Consider the following 20,016-nt stretch of genomic DNA (forward strand, 5'->3'; position numbering starts at 1 on the left):
AAACTCAGGTTAAAGAGTTATGTTTATATTTGTATATTTGAATGGAGTTAATTGCAAATACAACGATTAGATACAAAATATTTGCATATGTAACACATATTGTATTGCTAATATAAATATATCACTCATAGATTTTGCTATAATTATACTTGTTTAAACATACTAATACACACTTAATCTTCTTAGTTCAATAATGGTATGGAGTGGAACAAACTTCCTACGTTAGGATAAAAGGGTCACACAAATTACCTTCGTAGTAAACTTACTTTTGACATTATTCATTTAACTTAGGGTAAGTATAATGGATTAGCAATTTTATGAATAATAATTAAGTATATAACAATATCTTTTAAAAATTGTAAATGTAGCAAAATATATTTGTGATAGATTTATATCGTTAATAGACTCTTATGGCTTATAAGCGAATGACATATGTGATTTAAAATAACTGCAGCAATTAGTTTAAAATGTTGTTATATATCTACGAATTTCTTAATTGTTATATTCATTTGTCATTAGTTTTATTTAAAAGGGATGACCAGAAAAACATTAAAAACAAGAGGTTTACTTTTGATAAAAGAAAATTTTAAATTTAAATTGCTAAAATAGCAAAATGTGCATGTCTAAGTGAAAATTATTCAACAATAATCACGGTCGAACTCAAAACTCCCAAAAACAATGATTACATTTATTCCCTAATTTGCTAATTCATTTTGGATTAGGTTTATTTTTTACAACAATAAAAAAATTGAGGTGTGGAACAATGATATTATAAATGCCAAAGAGTAGTTAAGATGCAAAATATAAATTTATATTTGCAATATTAGGTCAAAATGAATGATAATTTAGTTAGATTTTTGTGTCAAATAAATAAAAATGTGAACCATACCAAAAGCAAATATAGATGCTTTTTTATTATTGAATTTTCATAGAATAAATAATAAAAAAAAAAAAAATATTTGCCTTTTAACTTTTTCTTTTTTAATTTTCATAGAAAATATTTAATCCAAAATTTAAATAACTCTCCTCCACGGTCAATTTTCTTTTCCCTCTTTCTTCAACCTCAACGGTCTCTTTTATTTCAAATTTCTTTCCCCTTTTTCTTCTCCATCGGTTTACTCTGCCTCTCATCTCCCCTTCTCTTCTTCGTCTTCCTCAAACCCTGCGATTTCCTATCTCTCAAATTCCGTTTCGCTCTTCCTATACCTCCAAAATTTCGCTCTTCCTCTCTAACGTGAAGCAGCCAAGAAACTCTATCTTGCGACATACCCATCTCGTCGATCCACCACTTTCTTCTTCTTCTAGCCTTAACGGTGCCGAAATCAAGGGCCGCAGACCCCCTCGGAAACCCAAGTCTTCCAAAGAAAATTCTCCACCCTCAGATCGGTTTTCGATTCCAAATCCTGAAGAGCCCGCTTCCACCTAGGCCTCCCTCTTCTAACCCGACCGTTCCTGAGAGTTCGCTATCAACATACTGCTTTTACCTGCAATCCCGATCCAAGGTAATGCTAAAATAATGTTGCTAATATCTGGAATATGGTATTACTGAATTTAGTAAAAATAATAAATAAATAAATAAAAGAAGTATACCTGTAACAACTAACAGTTGTGAGCACTGTCGGAAAAAGGCAATGAATTTGTAAATCGAAGTGCAGATAGTTTCTGTTGTTTAGGATGGAAAAGCATGAGTATCACGTTTCTATATTCAACGGACTGGTACTTGTAAAATTTAGGCTCATAATCATTTTATTGTGCAGAGACTGGCAGATGGTTTAAGTAGCTGGTTCCGGAGGCAGAAGCTAACAGGTGCAGTCGGGGAGCACTTGAAGGAAGCACGCAATATCAACCGATCACTCTCACAACTCGGGTAACCGATCAAAACTATTGGGAGATATTTCAAATTTCATTTAAGCAGTGATCTTTCCAATGATTTTTTTCTTTATTTATTTTGTAATGTCAATTAGTTGGCTAATTATTTATCAGAATGCTTGTTGATATCGCTGCATGTTTTATTTTGTAATGTTTGTACTTTTTAGTTGTGATTTGTGAATATGCTAGGATTGATTTGATTTGCTCTTCTGACTGTTAAGATCGGAATGATGTTGCTCATCTGAAAGAAGGCAGCATCATGTGCTTGAAGACTTGTGGAGTATGGAGAGTGAATGGTCAAATTTGAGGAATCGTATCTGCTGGCTTTGTAGTCCAAACAGGTTGTCTGGCTAACTTTCTTTTTCTCATTTTCAACCAATTAGGATAGCTGTCATGTTTTTTGAATTCCTTGCCATTCTTGAGTAGTAACTTCGCATTTGTTTATTAAAAGGTTTTAATTAAGATTATGGTGTTCATAACTTTGTAGTGTCACACTAAATAACTTAAAAGAGTTAGTTTGACAGTTGACAAACATGATAGTAATGTGATAGTGAGTGCAAGGGCAAAAAGAGCTGCTTCTGTTGGTTAAAGGATGTTTGTATTTTTTAGTGTGATGTGTTTTGTTTTCAAGTTCGTTAGTAGACGTATTACTTAATTGAGCATTTTGATACCATAGCCAGTGTAGGGGAAGATGAATGGAGGGTGCTATGAGACTAGTTAAGACTTATATGTATCCTAATTTTAGTAATATATAAAATTGAGAGAATTTCCTTTCATTTTCAGGAACAAGGATGAATAATCAATGAAAAGGTTTATCCATGCAAGCTTCAAACCAAAGTCAAGGATGTCGATCCTTCCAGGGGAGTCCAAAGTTCCAAGATTGTTTATCCATGCATTATTTTGTCGATCTACTAAGATTAAATTGTCTCGTTGTAGTTGCAAGACTGGAACAATAGACGGCAGTTTACACCACCCAGTGACTTCCATGCTGACGCGATGAATGATTATTTCATTTCTCAGGTAATTGTTCTCAATGAATGTTTTGGTTCTAACGACCTGCTATCTGATCGTAATTCTAATTATTTAGTTGGCCTTGTTTCTTTGTAGGCAGTGATAGAAAATACCAGAGCAAATGATATACACAAGCGAGTTCCCTTTTTAGTACCGCGTACTAGCAGGGTTAAGATTTTCACTGTAAGCAAGTTATTTTTTTGGTTTCCTTATTCACAATATTGAATTTCTTGGATGACTGTTAGTTATAGAAATATGTAAGATATTTTTTATTTATGGTTACTTTCTCTATAACTCATTTCACAGACACAACTAGCAGCAGCTAGGCAAATGAATGGATCTCTTGCTGTTTTTGCCAGAAACTGGTTTAGAATTCGACGAAATCATATATTGGAAGATGCTTTCAGTCAGATGAGTGCATTGTCTGAAGTTGATCTTCGAGGATCGGTAATTTTCAGACTTCCATGATTTATGAAAAATGAAATTGTTATCTTACTTTTTTCTATCTTTTTCTTTGCCCTCGTGAAAACGACCCCTTCCCTCTTCTGCATCCTATAGTTGCAGAGTTACTTGTAATTGTTTATTAGTTTTTTCTTGTTTGTGTTGGGTCAATTGCTTCACTTTTCTGCATGCAGATACGTGTGTCTTTTGTTAATGAATTTGGAGTTGAGGAGGCAGGAATTGATGGTGGTGGTATTTTTAAAGATGTCATGGAGAACATTACACAGGCAGCCTTTGACGTGCAGTATGGTTTATTTAAGGTTATCACGACATTCCTTATTATTAGCATGGCATGGCTTTGTTAATCCTGTAGTATTATTGGATAACATGAAGCGTGATGAGACAGCCATAGTTGTTTGAAATCGCTTTTCAAAATAAAAATAGTTGTGAGATCACATTTCAATATAAAAATTGGTTGCTTGAAATCTCTTTCATAAAATTTCAGTAATATGTGGGTATGTATTGTTCATTTTTTCTAATATAAGTTATTTTCTGCTTGGTAATCCAGCAAATTGCTGACCATTTGCTCTACCCCAATCCTGGTTCGAGAATGATACATGAGCAACATCTCCAGTTTTTCCATTTCCTCGAAGTTCTTTTGGCAAAGGTATGGCCATAATTCCCAATCATACATGGAATTTACTTTGGTTGATTAGTTTTTTCTTTTTTTTGGATAAGGATATCCTGGTCTTGGCCTTATCATGGAAGATTCTTATATATCTTTCACCCCATACTTTGGTTGAATTTTGGAACATTAATGTATCGCCTGACATTCCACTACTACAAAAATGGGTTTATTTGACGTTAATATAGTGTCATGTAAATCTATACTTGACGCTTTAAAAAGCGTCAAGTAATCGACTGTCAAGTATAGTCCTATTACTTGACACTAAAAAAACGTCAAGTACTCTATTGCTTGACATCATTTTTGTGTCAAATAAAATAGTATACTTGACGTTGTTTACATGCCAAGAAAGAGATTGTGTTTGACGGTTTTTTAACGTCAAGTAAGATAATATACTTGACAATATTTACACGTCGAGTAAGATATATACTTGACCCTATTTACCTGTCAAGTGAGATAGTATACTTGACACTATGTACAAGTCGAGAAAGATATATACTTGACTATATTTACCTGTCAAGTGAGGTAGTATATTTGACAGTATGTACACGTCAAGTAAAATTTTATACTTGACACTATATATCCATCAAGTAAAATGATATATTTGACTCAAATAAGATAGTATATGTGACACGTATTTAATGTCATGTATAACGTTTATTAATATATTAAATATACTAAATTTTTCTTTTTTCATTTTTCATTTCCTGCATTACATACATTTGTTTCAATAATACATATCCATAAACGAAACAAATTCTCCAACCAACAATTACACAACAAAAAAAAGGACAAAAAGTTTAGTATAATATGTAACCAACAATAATTCCATTCTTCTCAACAATGTCATCAACAATTAAACAATTCCAATCCAATATAGCCAACTAAAATTTCCTATATGTGTCCTATTCTAAAATATTAAATGATAATAGTTGTCTTATATAATCAAAATTGAAGTCTATCCTCATATATCCTTGCCCTTATAATGGCTATGAACAAAACGTTTCCACAAAAAAAGGTTATGAGCATTCCCATATCTTAGACATTTATAAAATTAACATGATCATATCTAGGTATGTCTATCATATGTACCGAGCTAAAAATCCAGCCCACTCCGCTCGTACTTCATCCAATTCAAGCTCTGTGTATGAGCTTCTCGTATCAATCTATAAAACATAAAAAATAGAATACACTTTGTAAAATATTTGAGTTAGTCATATTATACTATCTATAACGTTATAATGTAAATAGTTTAGAAACATACCGCATTAGTGACAATGTTTGTGTCCTTAGTCACAATTTCTCGCATGTATCTCATGACATAATATCCACATTCAGTAGTACCTACTTGTAAAGGACACTATAACACAACCAATTAACAATGCATATATATTATATTATGTGCTAGATTAAAATAAAAATTATTTTATAAATATATTTACCTTTACCGTTTTCCAAAATGTTGTTTTTCTTGTCTTTTTCAAATTCTTCTGAGATTGAAAAATTGTCAAGGCCCTACATTTTTCAAAGTATAGTTTAATTCAAAATTAAATTGATTTTTTTAGGGATAAAAAAAAACATAAATGTAGTTAGCTTACGTATTCGTTATGTACTTGATATCTTCTCGGGAACTTGTTCTCAATGAGTCAAGATGGTACACCACATCATCATATGCATTAATGACTACTAATGACCAGTGATCACTAGATGAAATATATATGCAAGTAATTAGTATCTTGCTACTAAGCAAGTTTAAATTGATAAAAATTATACTTACCCGGCATTATAAGGAGCAATAACTAATTGATCTTGTTTAGAAGTCATTAATCTACTGCAAAGGTTTCGAGCTCTAATCTCTCGAGTACTATGACCAGTTGAAATAACAGATGGATCTACAAAAACGTACTTTGAAACCTTCTTTAAATCAATAATGAGTGAATGTAAGTACCTACAATAAATTCATTGCACACATCAACTTATTACTAATTAAAAAGTGTGAGTACATATATCATAAAGAAATAACATTTACTTACGTGATATAAGCAACAATTGATAAAGTCTTCACTTTTTGCATGTTGGAAAAATCAATGACATCTTCTCGCAAGACATAACTCTTTCGGCATATACCAAATAACTCAAAAGGTAGTTGAAAGGAAAAACTAGACCCATCAACCATTACCCTTTCAGCATATCGGAGAATATATTTCAATTGAATTGGTAGATTAGATGGTGTACTAGTAACTTCCACCTCCTTTGTCATCGACCTTGAAGCTTTTACCTAACACAATTAAGTAACAATATAAGAACTCATATATGTAAAATTATTTATTTACAATCCACCTTCACATTTACCTCATTCTTTGATATCTGTGGCTTAGTAGCAATCAGTTCCTCCTCTTCCACTTCCTCCTCTTTTACCACCTTCTTCTTTAATGTATGTGATATCGGTGGTACACTAGTAGCAATCTCTTTCTTCACTTTTACCATACTTTCTAAATGTGTATCATTAGTCATCTTCTTTAAAACTATCTCCTAAAACCATCCAAAATGTCAAAGCACAAATTAATGATAACTTCACTTTGATAAACAATTAATATTGTAACTTTACTTTAGAAACAAAAATTTTACCTTCTTCTGGACTTTATTCCTGGAGCAACTACCATGCTCGGATGTTGGCATGTTTTGAACTTTTTCTTCTAGTTCTCGAATGCGTTGACGAAGTGCTTCATTTTCATTAATAATTTGTTGGGTTGTATCCACTTTTTTTGACTTTCTTGGTTTGGCTGTGTGAAAATAAACAGTGGGTGTAATGAAACCACCCACACCACGTACTCGACCACCATATTCTGGAGTACCCAAAGCTTGAGTCAATGCATCATTAGGTGATTCATCTTTCTTAGAGAGTGGATCTGCATTGCTATTCAGAATCTCATCCTAAAAGGAGTAAAATTTGATCAGTAATATGTAAATATATATTCATGTGATTTTGATGCATATGTAACATTAAGAATCTTACTATTTGATTGGCAACATTTTGTACATCTTCGTTCATGTATCCTCCATTTTTTTTTGTTCGAGCTTTTTTCCACATATTAGCTCTTCCAAAATCATGTTCATTAGAAGGATCCTTTTTCTACATATCATCAAGCATACCATAGTTAAATTTAAGAATATCTGTAAAATACTATAACATTAAGAATTACCATATCCTCGGCAAGATTTGCATAACCTCTTCTTGACATATTGTGGGTATATTTGCTCTTCTTTCTTCGATCTTGTTGTTCATTTCGCACTTTCTATACAAATTTATGTAAAAAAGATTAAAATAAACAAACTGGTTTATATTATGATTGATTTTACTACAAGAGAAAAGGTTTATACCTGAAATTAAGGAGACAGTCTTGACTTGACAAACTCTTGCCAAACATGTGTATCAATTATGTGAGAATACAATGCAGGTGGATCTATCATGAGTTGCGGTTCATCCACAAAGGGGATAATATATTGTGTTGTCAACCAACTCTTTAACTGACGAAATGAAACTCCAGCCGTTTTCATAATGGCCTTCTTACTTCGACCATCAACCATAAATGCTCCCTAGACAAACCAAACAATGCATAAGCAAAAATAACCTCTATGCACTAAGTATCAATATATGCATGATTGACTACCATAGCTGCAGGATAGACACACATAGTAGAACTTAAAATATACAATAACTGCGTAATATATGCATGATTGGCTACCAAGGCTACAGGATAGCCACAACATAGTATGACTCAAAATATACAATAAGTGTGTAATATTTGCATGATTTCCAAATAAGAAAGGATGATTACATACCTCAACCATATTGTATATTTTTTCTTTCAACTCAGTCGGCACCAGCTTCCAAGATGCATGTGTAATTGGGATATGATGATGCACACAAGATCCAATGAAAGATTGTAATTTATGCCCATTCTCGCCAATTGGTACTCCATTTTCATTATAGTCAACTACTATTTTTTCCCCCGTACTCCTAATTCTTGTAACGTCATGCATCAATGTCAGTCCTCTTGTTTTCCTTTTTTCGTTCTTCGGTGCTTCAACTTGTTCCAATTCATTTGTATTTGCATTATCCAAATCTACTTTGACGTCGTCCAATCCAAGTGCTAAGTCCTCATCACTTGCTAGCTCCATTGTATAAGAATCAACCTGAGAAAAAAAATAAAGTTAAATTAGCTAAGTGTAAGATGAAAAATATTTATAAAAACTAGTATGTAAAAACCCACCCAAACATTTACTCATTAGGAATCCATGTGCCTTCACAATCAGATCGTATATATGTTGGAGTGTTATCGTCTAAATCAAGCCTAGATTCAATATCTAACGTAGCTTTAGGCATTCCTTGACAATTTAGAATTGTATCTCCAAGTTCGTCATCATTGTATTGATCCTCGAAATCCCTTTGTGGTGGAGTAAGAACAATAGACCATCGACTATCACTTGGATCCTCGACAAAAAACACTTGTCTTGCCTGAGTTGCGAGTATGAAAGAATCGTTCCTGTGACCTATTCTATTTAAGTCAACTAACACAAACCCAAGCTCGTCAGTTTTGATACCACCACTGTTTTCAACCCAATCACATTTAAAAATAGCAACCTTGAATGTATTATAATTAAGTTCCCAAATCTCTTCTATCACACCATAAAAGGAGATTTCTCCAATTATAGGATTTTTATCTTTCGAGCTACATACTTGCATTGCGTTTGCAACTAAACTGACTCCACTATTCTGTACAATTTTGTTTTTTTCATGCAACTTTGTGTGGTAATGACATCCATTAATAGCGTAACTATTGTAAGTAGTCACAACTGGATGAGGGCCATGAGCAATCCACCGCAAGTTATCTGAAATCTCAACATCTCCTGTTGCAAGTTCCGTTCCAACCTAAGTGACAACGACTTGGACAATTAGAATATAATTAATAAAGGATAATGTTAAATATCTAATTCATGTTATACCTTTTCTCGTAACCAAGCTATGAAGGTTTTGTTGTGTTCATCTTGAATCCATTTTTGGTTTTTTGATCTACTTCGGTGTTGTTGTTGCAATGTGATCAAATGTTTCCTTGTAAAGTAGAACAAGAGGTTGAAATACAATTACTTTAAATTTCAAGAATTTCAATGAAATAAATGGATTATAGAGAGAAGAACTTACTCTATATATGGTTGCACATCAACAGTATTCTCCAAAACATATCGATGAGCTTGATGTAAAAGCTCTCGTTCAGGTATGTTAGTAACTCCACTTGACAATGGTCTACCAAGTTCTGAATTGCCAAAATTGTCTCTTAACTTATGACAACCAAGTCCAATAGGATCTACTCCACATACAAATTCTGAACAAAATTCAACAGCTTCTTCTAGTATATAACCTTCAGCAATACAACCCTCAGGACAATGTCGATTTCTCACAGCATTTTTTATAACCTTCATGAACCTTTCAAATGGATACATCCATCGCAAATAAATAGGCCCACAAAGTTTTACTTCTCTAACAAGGTGTACAGTGAGATGCACCATTATTGTGAAGAATGAAGGAGGGAAGTATTTCTCTAATAAACATAATGTAATAACAATGTCTTCTTGCAACTTCTCTACTTGTGTAACATCTATAACTTTGTTACATATAGAATTGAAGAAAAGACACAGACGAGTTATAGCATATCGAACATGTTTTGGAAGCACAGATCTGATGGCAACAGGGAGCAATTGTTGTAAGAGGACATGACAATCATGAGATTTTAGACCATTCAATTTTGAATCTTCTATTGACACAAGATTCCTAATATTTGAAGAGTAACCCCGAGGAACTTTCATTTCTGATAAAGTCTTCAAAAGAAAACGTTTTTCTTTCTTAGTAAGAGTATAACAAGCAGGGGGAATGAATATGTTTCTATCCTCATTAATAGGAGTAAGCTCAGGTCGAATCTTTAAATCAGCTAAATCACGTCTAGCATTCAAACCATCCTTAGTTTTTCCTGGAATATCAAGAAGTGTACCTAAAATATTCATGCAAATGTTTTTCTCAATATGCATCACGTCTAAACAATGTCTAACATGAAGATGCTTCCAATAGGGGAGCTCAAAAAAAGCAGACTGCGTATTCCAACAACTCTTTATGCTTTTCTTAGAATGTTTTCTTTTCTTGTTTATTTTTCCTCTTTGAATGTCAAGATCTTTAGTTTTGTCAAATACAACCTCCCCAGACAAAGGTTCGGGAATACTTCCAAGTTCTCGCTGACCATTAAATGATTTTTTTTTACGACGAAAAGGATGATTCTGTGGTAGAAATTTTCGATGCCCAAGGTATGCCATTTTTTTTCCATATTTCAATCGTATTGAAGATGTGTTATCTCCACAAATTGGACATGCCTTATACCCTTTCACACTACATCCACTAAGGTTTCCATATGCTGGAAAATCATTGATCGTCCATAATAAAATTGTTCTTAAGTTGAATAGTTCTTCATTGTAGGCATCGTAGCATTCCACACCACTTTCCCACAAAAGTTTTAAATCATCAATCAATGGTTCTAAGTATATCCCAATGTCATCCCCTGGTTGCTTTGGACCTGAAATCAATATTGATAACATCATGAACTTTCGTTTCATACACAACCATGGGGGAAGATTATAAATCACCATCACAACTGGCCAACAACTGTACTTGGAGCTCATATCACTATGTGGATTTATTCCATCTGCTGACAATGCTAAACGAAGATTCCTAGGTTCAGAACTAAAATTTGGCCACATGGTGTCGATTAACTTCCAAGATGGAGAGTCAGCAGGATGCCGTAATTTATCATCAACTTCTCTTTCATTAGCATGCCAAGTTAAGTTTTTAGCACATTCAACACTTCTAAACATTCGTTGAAATCGTGGAATAGGTGGAAAGTACCACATTATTTTAGCAGGAATTTTCTTTTTCTCATTTTCATCTTTACCATATTTCCACCTAGACTCACCACATTGAGGACATACAATTGCATTGGCATATTCCTTTCGATACAAGCAACAATCATTAGGGCATGCATGAATCTTTTTATATTCCATTCCTAGTGCACCTAACATTTTCTTTGCTTCGTACATCGATGTAGGGAGCTCATTAGGAGAAGGTAAGATGTCTTTTAACGCTTTTAGTAGTTCAGAGAAACTAATGTTACTCCATCCATGTTTAACTTTTAAGTTATACAACTTCACTAATGTAGACAATTTGGTGAATTTTTTGCATCCTTCATATAACGGCTTCTCAGAATCATTGAGCAATTTTTCGAAACCACTTGGATCCTTTGAATATTGCTCATGAGCAATTTCAACCATTTCCTTTATATTTCCAACATCATTCTCTTCATACATACACTTAGAGGATTCTCCATGGAAGGATGAATTTGGAAGTTCTTCGCCATGCCAAAACCAAATCTTATAACTTTCATCAATACCATTAAAATATAAATGATCTCTAATATCATTGGCTTTATGTTTTTGGCAATTTCCACACTTTAAACAAGGACAACGTATGGAAGTATTATTTGTATTGGAAAATCCAAATCGGATGAAGTTATCTACACCCAACTCAAACTCTTTAGATAATCTACTCTTTGACATCCATGATTTATCCATACTTATAATATGTTGATCTTGGAGCTACAAAAAAAAATTACAATATTCCAAATTAGATAACTCATACAATTCATAAATATTGTATAAAATTGATATTTCTCATAGAATATAAGTATTTGTGACCCAGACTATGATCAAAATTACATAAGAGATAGTAACACCTATTAATTCAACGTATTGCTGCCTAATTCAAAATTAAAACAAAAACTTAATCAATATCAACATATTGCTATCATAAGAAAACATACAAAGGATTTGAAGGAGCACTTTTAGAAGGATCATGAAAAATCTAAACTCAACCAAAAACAACAAAATTTATGATTCCTAATTCAAGACAATAATCATTAAAAACCCATTAATTTACATATTAGGGAATATTTGAAATGTTTCATACGCCCATTCTTTTAAGTGTATAATTAAATTTGAGGGTCTAATTTAATTATACAGATAAGTTGGATCACTTAAATATTAAATAATATTAAATTTGAAAGTTTAAGGAAGTAAATTTTAGCATGAGTCAATTACAACAAGAGCGGAAAGCTTATAAGAGATATATTTACCAAGTATTAAGGGAAGGTTATAAGAGATATATTTACCAAGTATTAAGGGAAGGTTATAAGAGATATATTTACCAAGTATTAAGGGTACACAGACTAATGTCCCTAACACGACCTGAACAGCAAAAGTTGCTACACCAAGTGTATGAAATAATAAATAAGGGTGACCTTGGTATGGTTCAACATCAAGAATCATCTTTTTTATTAACCAGATAAACATTACTCAATGCATTAGCACTTTTTTTTAAAATTTTAATCATCAATATTATTACTATTGAAAGGATACGGAATAACCAAGAAGCTAACCAACTAATCTTCATAATTAAACATTATTCTGAAATACTGACTACTAAGTAATTCATAGGTAAAGCCAAAAGGCATCCAAGTAACCAGCCTAAGGAAAAAAAGTGAAAGGGGACTCTTCCTGGAAGGATCAAAGAAGGCTCTTCAATCTGATAAATCACAAAAACAAACTAGGGTCTGCATCTTCTTGTAACTTCTTGAGCAAATGTCTTGATGGGGAACCACATCTTTAGATGAACGAAAGCCATCTCGGCCTCATCCGTTGAACTTACATACCTAAACTTCTAATAATTGTTCATAAGTAAAATGCCCAGCCAAAAAAATAATGCTCTCAACAGTTTAAAGTCTTGATAAATTAAATTCAATGGAGGATTATTCATAGAAAATTTTTAAATACAATAAGAATGAGGAGCATAATACCTTTGAACGCGGAAGCAGTTCGCCGTGCGGAAGAGGTTTGTTGTTTGCCGTTTTTCGTGGCAGTCGTTCACTATGGAAGCCGTTGGCCGCGTGGAAGCCGTTCGTCGGGTGGAATTCGTTCGTCGTTCGCCGTTCGCCGCTCTGTGTTGTGTGGGAAGTCGTCTGTCAATTCGAAGAAGAGGTTTGTTGTTTGCCGTTTGTCGTGGCAGCCGTTCACTATGGAAGCCGTTGGCCGCGTGGAAGCCGTTCGTCGGGTGGAATTCGTTCGTCGTTCGCCGTTCGCCGCTCTGTGTTGTGTGGGAAGTCGTCTGTCAATTCGAAGAAGTGGGCGTCCGCATATATTGTGTGGAAATCAAGCGTGGAGATGAGAGTAGGGTTTCAACGTGGAGATGTGAGGGATTTAGGGAAATAAAAGAATTTAATATATTTATTTGATATCTTTAATTAAATGAATTTAATAAATTTAATAAAAATATTTTTATTAAAATATTTCAATAAATATATTTGATAATCTTTTCAAATTTTTTTTTCCATATATAAATATAAAATAAAACAAGCTTGGGAAGCAAGAATGTTTTCCATATGTATTGTTTTAAGGTTAAACTTGGGAAGCAAGAAATTTTTTCATTGGATACATTTTTTAACAATATATAAAAGGAAAGAATTGTTATTGAGGAAATTGAAAAAAAAGCCCGTGGAAATTTCCATAGAAAAAAATAATAAAGAGACATTAAAAAGGAAAGAAAATTACACGAGTTTTTGTCAACTTTTGAGGAATATCCATGGATTGACGAGAATCTAAAAATTTGAGATAATGAATATTTTTTGAATTAGGGAGAAAGGTTTCTATAGGAGAAATTGAATTAGGGAGAAAGGTTTTTATAGGAGAAATTGAATATTTTTTAAATTAGGAAGGAAAGTTTTTACAATATATAAATTTTGTATAAAATATTTTAATAAATTTATTTAATGAAATATTTTCAATAAAATTATTTAAAGGAAAGATTCAATAAACTTATTTTAATGAATTCAAAAAATTATTTTAGTGATAAATTTCAAAAAATTTATTTAACAATTTTTTATTAAAGTATTTTAATAAATTTATTTAATAAACTTTTTCATTAAAATGTTTTAATAAATTTATTTAAATAAATGGTTTGAATAAATTTATTTAAATAAAATATTTTCAATAGGTTTATTTAAAAGAAAGATTTTAATAAATTTAATTTAAGTAAAGATTTCAACAAATTTATCTTAGTGAAAGATTTGTAAAAGTTTGTTTTAGTGAAAGATCTCAAAAAATTTATTTAATAATATTTTATTAAAATATTTTAATAAATCTATTTAAGGAAATATTTTCAATAATTTTATTTAAAGGAAAATTTTCAAAAAAATTATTTTAACGAGAGATTTTAATAAATTTAATTTAATGAGAGAATTCAAACAATTATGTAAGTCAAAATTTTCAAAAGATTTATTTTAATAAGTTGATTTTAAAAAAATTATTTTATAAATTTAATTATTTTAATAAGTTGATTTAAACAAAATTATTTTAATAAATTTAATTATTTTAATAAAGTGATTTTAAAAAATTATTTTAATAAGTTGATTTTATATTTTATATTTTCATATTTTTAAACGTTTTATATTTGACATTTTGGCAATTGACATTTTAAAAGTGTTAAATAAAAAATGTTAACTATACTTGACGTTATTTTCGCGTCAAGTAAATGTCCACTATGCGTGACACGAAAAAAACGTCAAGTAAAATCTCCACTATATTTGACGCCAATAAACTGTCAAATAAATCTCCACTATATTTGACGCAAAAACCATAACTGTCATATAAAAGTTAACGTTAAAATTTTATTTTTTAAAACCATACCTGACATGTTTTTTGTATCAAGTAAATGTTCACTACTTTTAACCCAAATAAAATGTCAAGTAAAATCTACTTTATACTTGACGCGAAAAAAAAACGTCAAATAAAGCTAACATATAATAATTTAAAAAAATTGTGAAAACTTCATATTTTTTAAGACTATACTTGACGTTTTTTCTTTAACATAGTTCATACTTGACGTTTTTTTAATAAAAACGTCAAGTATGTAAAAGTTGCTAGCGTCAAGTAAACCCATTTTTGTAGTAGTGTTCATAAATACAATGTCATAATTTGAAATCTGCTGTCTTCCTACATTATGCATGTTTTTCTGTTATTGAAGTTGCTGCCCGGTTGTGCTAAAAGTTCTCAAGCAGTCATGCTAAAAGATCTCAATCACATTAAATGATTTTTGACAGGATGTTGTTGTTTTACCCTTCTTCTTGTAGGTCATGTTTGAAGGAACTCTTGTTGATATACTTTTTGCAACATTCTTCTTGAGCAAGTTAAAAACAGAAGTAAGGTTTTTAAAGATTTACTGTCTTACTGTTTTGTATTTTGTGCTGATCCACTAATCGTAGTATTGATGGTCATGACAATGACTAGTTGCAAGTTACTTGAATTTTTAGGGTTCTAAAAATCTTACATTTTATTATGGGTGCACTGCCTACTAATGAGATTGTCAATTGCTAACTTCCAAATGTTGAATTTGGGATTTCCATGCTACATTCACTTTCTTGATATGCAATTACAGAGCTACTCTATACTGGAATAAAGTCTCATCTGAACTGTAATTGCAAAGCTAGGAAATCTTTATGTACAATGCCTTTTTTTTTATCATTTATTAATGAAAATGAGAAGCCTTTTTATAGGCTGGAGATTACAAGAGTTGTTAAACTAACTTGGGGTTGAGTTAGTTTACTTATAACTAACTCAAGATACAAAATTGTTAATTCAAATAACTAATCCTAAACTATAAAAATGGTAATTCAAACACCTCCTCTAGGATAAAACTCAAGAAACATAAAGAAGGGGGATGTTCTACATTAGCTTTTGTCAAGGCTTTAGCCAAAATTTTATTTATCAACTGTGGGGAGGATTTGAGAGCTCCCCAATCTCTACACACTTCTCTAATGAGAGTCTATACCAAAATCAAGATACCCATACCCTTCCACTCAAGAAACTTAAGTAATTGCTTAGAGAAATAACAAAATACTTGGCCCCACTCTAACAAACACATTCCTAAGGGCCCACACAAATAGAAAATTACCAACTAACTCTCAATCATTCTTTCTTCTTCCTATTCTTGTCTCTACGGGAATACACCTTTACTATGGGAGGTCTATCATTACCCGCCCCCAAATAGCCACCTTGTCCTCAAGGTGGAATTCAGGAAACTGTTTCTTGAATAAGAGCAGCTTGTTCCCACGTTGCACTTTCAAGTGTCCCCTCACTCGAACGGATCAAAACTTCTAAGTTGTCCTCCTTTTCTATTGTTTTGCGAACTCCCAATACTTCTACCGGAGACACTTGCATAGAAAAATCAGCAGCCAAATATTTTTGAAATTGGGAATAATGGCCTGTTTGAACCCACGACCTTGCGAAGAACAGAAACATGAAAGACCGGGTGTATAAGCGATTCCTTGGGAAGGGCCAAACGGTATGCAACGAAACGAATTCGTGCCACGATCATAAATGAACCAATGAATCTTGGGGCTAATTTGGTGTGCTTAAAACGGCTGAGAGAGGACTGTCGGTAAGGGCGTAACTTCACATAAACCCAATCATGAACCTCAAACTGCACCTCCCGTCTTTTAGCATTAGCATATTTGACCATTCGCTGCTGTGCTTTCAGTAAATTGGCCTCCAAAACGCCCAAAATTTCATCTCTTTCTTTCATCAAATGGTCTACTTCATCATTCACCCGGCTCGAGCCCTTCACATATGGTAATATAGAGGGGGGTGGTTGCCCATAGAGGGCCTCGAAGGGGGTCATCAATGTGGCTGTACGGACTGTTGTATTATAGCTTAATTCAGCCCAAGCTAGCCATTTAACCCATTGTTTGGGTGTGTTCATAGAAAAACACCCTAGATACGTCTCCACCCCTCGATTGACAACTTCCGTTTGACCATCTGTTTGGGGGTGGTAAGTGGTGCTTCATCTCAACTGAGTTTCCAACAACCTCCACAACTCTTCCCATAATAGACTTGTGAAAATACGATCACGATCCGACACTATACTTCAGGGGCATCCATGCAAACGAATAATCTCTCGCATAAAAACAGCAGCAACCACTTTTGCACCAAATGGATGTTTCAAGGGGATGAAATGTGCATACTTGGAAAGAAGATCCGCAACTACCAATATAACATCATAACCCTCGGATTTGGGGAGGCCCTCAATAAAATCCATACTAATATCTTCCCACACACGGTCCGGAATGGGTAATGCTTGAAGGAAACCAGCCGGAGTTAAAGACAAGTATTTGGCTTGCTGACACACGGAACATTCAGCAAAATAGGTGCGGATATGGGCTTTCATACCTCGCCAATATACCTCCCTTGCTAGCCTTTGATATGTTTTCAATGCACCATGATGTCCCCCTATCGGGCTGTTATGGAACTCAGCTAATAATAAAGTAATATTAGGTGAATCCTCCTCCTTGTAGCAAATATCCATCTGGAGCTGGCTGTCCATTTATCAAGGATAATCGAATATTGTTAAGAGATTCATTTCCAGCCACTTGATCGATGAAAACCGAAGGGTTTAGCCCGCCCACAATACTTACGAGGCCCAATTCAAATACCGGTGGTAATCTCTATAAGGCATCGGCCGCTTTGTTTTCCAATCCTTTCTTGTACTCAATCACAAAATCATACCCGAATAGTTTAGCGATCCATCTCTGATATTCTCCCCCGATAGCCCGTTGTTCAAGAAGAAACTTCAAACTTTTCTGATCTGTACGCACCACAAAAGGCTTACCCAATAGATATGGTCGCCATTTTTGAACAGCCAGCACTATTGCCATAAGCTCCCGTTCATAAACAGCCTTAAACCTATGGGTAATAGGTAAAGCTTGACTGAAAAAGGCCACTGGTCGTTGATTTTGCATTAGGACAGCCCAATACCCACACCCGAAGCATCAGTTTCCAGCACAAAACTTTGTGAAAAATCAGGAATACCTAGCATCGGGACAGACATCATTGCTGACTTTTAACTGCTGAAATGCGTTCTCGGTCGTCTCATTCCACTTAAAGTTACCTTTTTTTAACAGTTGTGTCAAGGGGGGCAGCACAATAGAACCGTAGTTTGCAACGAATTTCCGATAATACCCCGTTAGCCCCAAAAAACCCACCTAGCTCCTTCACGTTCTTGGGTGCTGGCCATTTAACCATCGCTTCTATTTTTGTTGGATCCGCTGCCACCCCCTCTGAAGAAATAACATGGCCCAAGTATTCAATTTTGTCAACCGCAAATTGGCATTTTTTAAAGTTGGCTACCAGTTGATGAGCTACTAGAGTTTCCAAAACCATTGCCAATTGGTGCAAATGCTCGTCCAAGGACTTGCTGTAAATTAAGATGTCATCAAAGAAAACCAAAACAAACTTGCGTAAATATGGGCGAAGAACATCACTCATGATTGATTGGAATGTTGCCGAAGCGTTTCAACCCAAACAGCATCACAAGGAATTCATAGGGCCCCTCGTGGGTTCGAAACGCTGTTTTGTGAACATCGGCTGCCCGCACAAATAGAAAAATATCAGAATGCTTGTTTTTCTTTATTTATTTTGTAATGTCAATTAATTGGCTAATTATTTATCAGAATGCTTGTTGATATCGCTGCATGTTTTATTTTGTAATGTTTGTACTTTTTAGTTGTGATTTGTGAATATGCTAGGATTGATTTGATTTGCTCTTCTGACTGTTAAGATCGGAATGATGTTGCTCATCTGAAAGTAGGCAGCATCATGTGCTTGAAGACTTGTAGAGTATGGAGAGTGAATGGTCAAATTTGAGGAATCATATCTGCTGGCTTTGTAGTCCAAACAGGTTGTCTGGCTAACTTTCTTTTTCTCATTTTCAACCAATTAGGATAGCTGTCATGTTTTTTGAATTCCTTGCCATTCTTGAGTAGTAACTTCGCATTTATTTATTAAAAGGTTTTAATTAAGATTATGGTGTTCATAACTTTGTAGTCACACTAAATAACTTAAAAGAGTTAGTTTGATAGTTGACAAACATGATAGTAATGTGATAGTGAGTGCAAGGGTAAAAAGAGTTGCTTCTGTTGGGTTAAAGTGATGTTTGTGTTTTTTAGTGTGATGTGTTTTGTTTTCAAGTTCGTTAGTAGACGTATTACTTAATTGAAAATTTTGATACCATAGCCAGTGTAGGGGAAGATGAATGGAGGGTGCTATGAGACTAGTTAAGACTTATATGTATCCTAATTTTAGTAATATATAAAATTGAGAGAATTTCCTTTGATTTTCAGGAACAAGGATGAATAATCAATGAAAAAGGAATGAAAAGGTTTATCCATGCAAGCTTCAAACCAAAGTCATGGATGTCGATCCTTCCAGGGGAGTCCAAAGTTCCCCCTTATTTTTCTCCATTTACTTTGATTTTCAAAAGCTTTTAGGACAGAAAAAGCAATTTTTTGAGTGGGTGTGGGTAATAGCTTGCTTAGCTTGCATGTTTAGTGTAAACTTGGGGGTTCAAATTTTGCCCAAATTTCAAAAATTTTTCAGAATTCTTTCCATACAATAATGAGCATTATACCTTCTTAGCTTAATTAGATCTTGCATAAAAAGCATGATTGGCAACCCTTGAGCACTGAGCTCGGGTTTATGATGTGAAATTCTGAATTTTGATGAGTATATGTGCTGAAATTTGAGCATAAGCTGCTGTCTTTTTTGTTTTAAGCTCCTTTTAGCTATTTCTTATTGAGATGTGAATGCATGATTGAGAAAATGGTATGTGTGTTGTGAATGCTTGATTGAATGTATAATAAATAAGTGCATGGATACTTTTCTAGCTTTGTCTTCCTTTGTTGCTTTGTCGTGACTTACCTATGATGCACTTAGTCCAAACCTAGCCTAGATAGAGTAAAAAAGGATAGGAGGCTCTCTTTAGAAACTGGGATGGTTTTAACAAATTTGTCTTGTCAAACATGAGTTAG

General features: G+C 33.4%; 1 protein-coding gene and 1 long non-coding RNA gene across 2 annotated transcripts; both read right to left on the minus strand.

Annotated features, from left to right (window-relative positions):
* Positions 1-8,288: 8,288 nt before the first annotated feature.
* Positions 8,289-11,677, minus strand: LOC116406207. The gene is made up of 3 exons (XM_031889902.1): positions 9,210-11,677; positions 9,014-9,119; positions 8,289-8,939 (listed from the first exon to the last, which is right to left on the minus strand). The coding sequence occupies exons 1-3, from the start codon at positions 11,675-11,677 to the stop codon at positions 8,289-8,291; spliced, it is 3,225 nt and encodes a 1,074-aa protein (XP_031745762.1).
* A 602-nt stretch (positions 11,678-12,279) lies between these two features.
* On the minus strand, positions 12,280-13,321 carry LOC116406212. Its single transcript, XR_004219249.1, has 2 exons — positions 12,958-13,321; positions 12,280-12,813 (listed from the first exon to the last, which is right to left on the minus strand). It is a non-coding gene; the product is annotated as an uncharacterized LOC116406212 (long non-coding RNA).
* Positions 13,322-20,016: the final 6,695 nt, after the last annotated feature.

The sequence above is a fragment of the Cucumis sativus genome, unplaced genomic scaffold (genome assembly GCF_000004075.3).
Source record: "Cucumis sativus cultivar 9930 unplaced genomic scaffold, Cucumber_9930_V3 scaffold73, whole genome shotgun sequence".
NCBI lineage: Eukaryota > Viridiplantae > Streptophyta > Magnoliopsida > Cucurbitales > Cucurbitaceae > Cucumis > Cucumis sativus.

What these genes read in the sequence shown, in the direction of transcription:
- LOC116406207 (XM_031889902.1), bottom strand. Translation starts at nt 11,677, where the DNA reads ATGGATAAATCATGGATGTCAAAGAGTAGATTATCTAAAGAGTTTGAG. An exon ending in GATGTGCAACCATATATAGA is followed by an intron (nt 9,120 to 9,209) that starts GTAAGTTCTTCT and finishes CTACTTTACAAG; the next exon opens with GAAACATTTGATCACATTGC. An exon ending in TAGCTTGGTTACGAGAAAAG is followed by an intron (nt 8,940 to 9,013) that starts GTATAACATGAA and finishes GTTGTCACTTAG; the next exon opens with GTTGGAACGGAACTTGCAAC.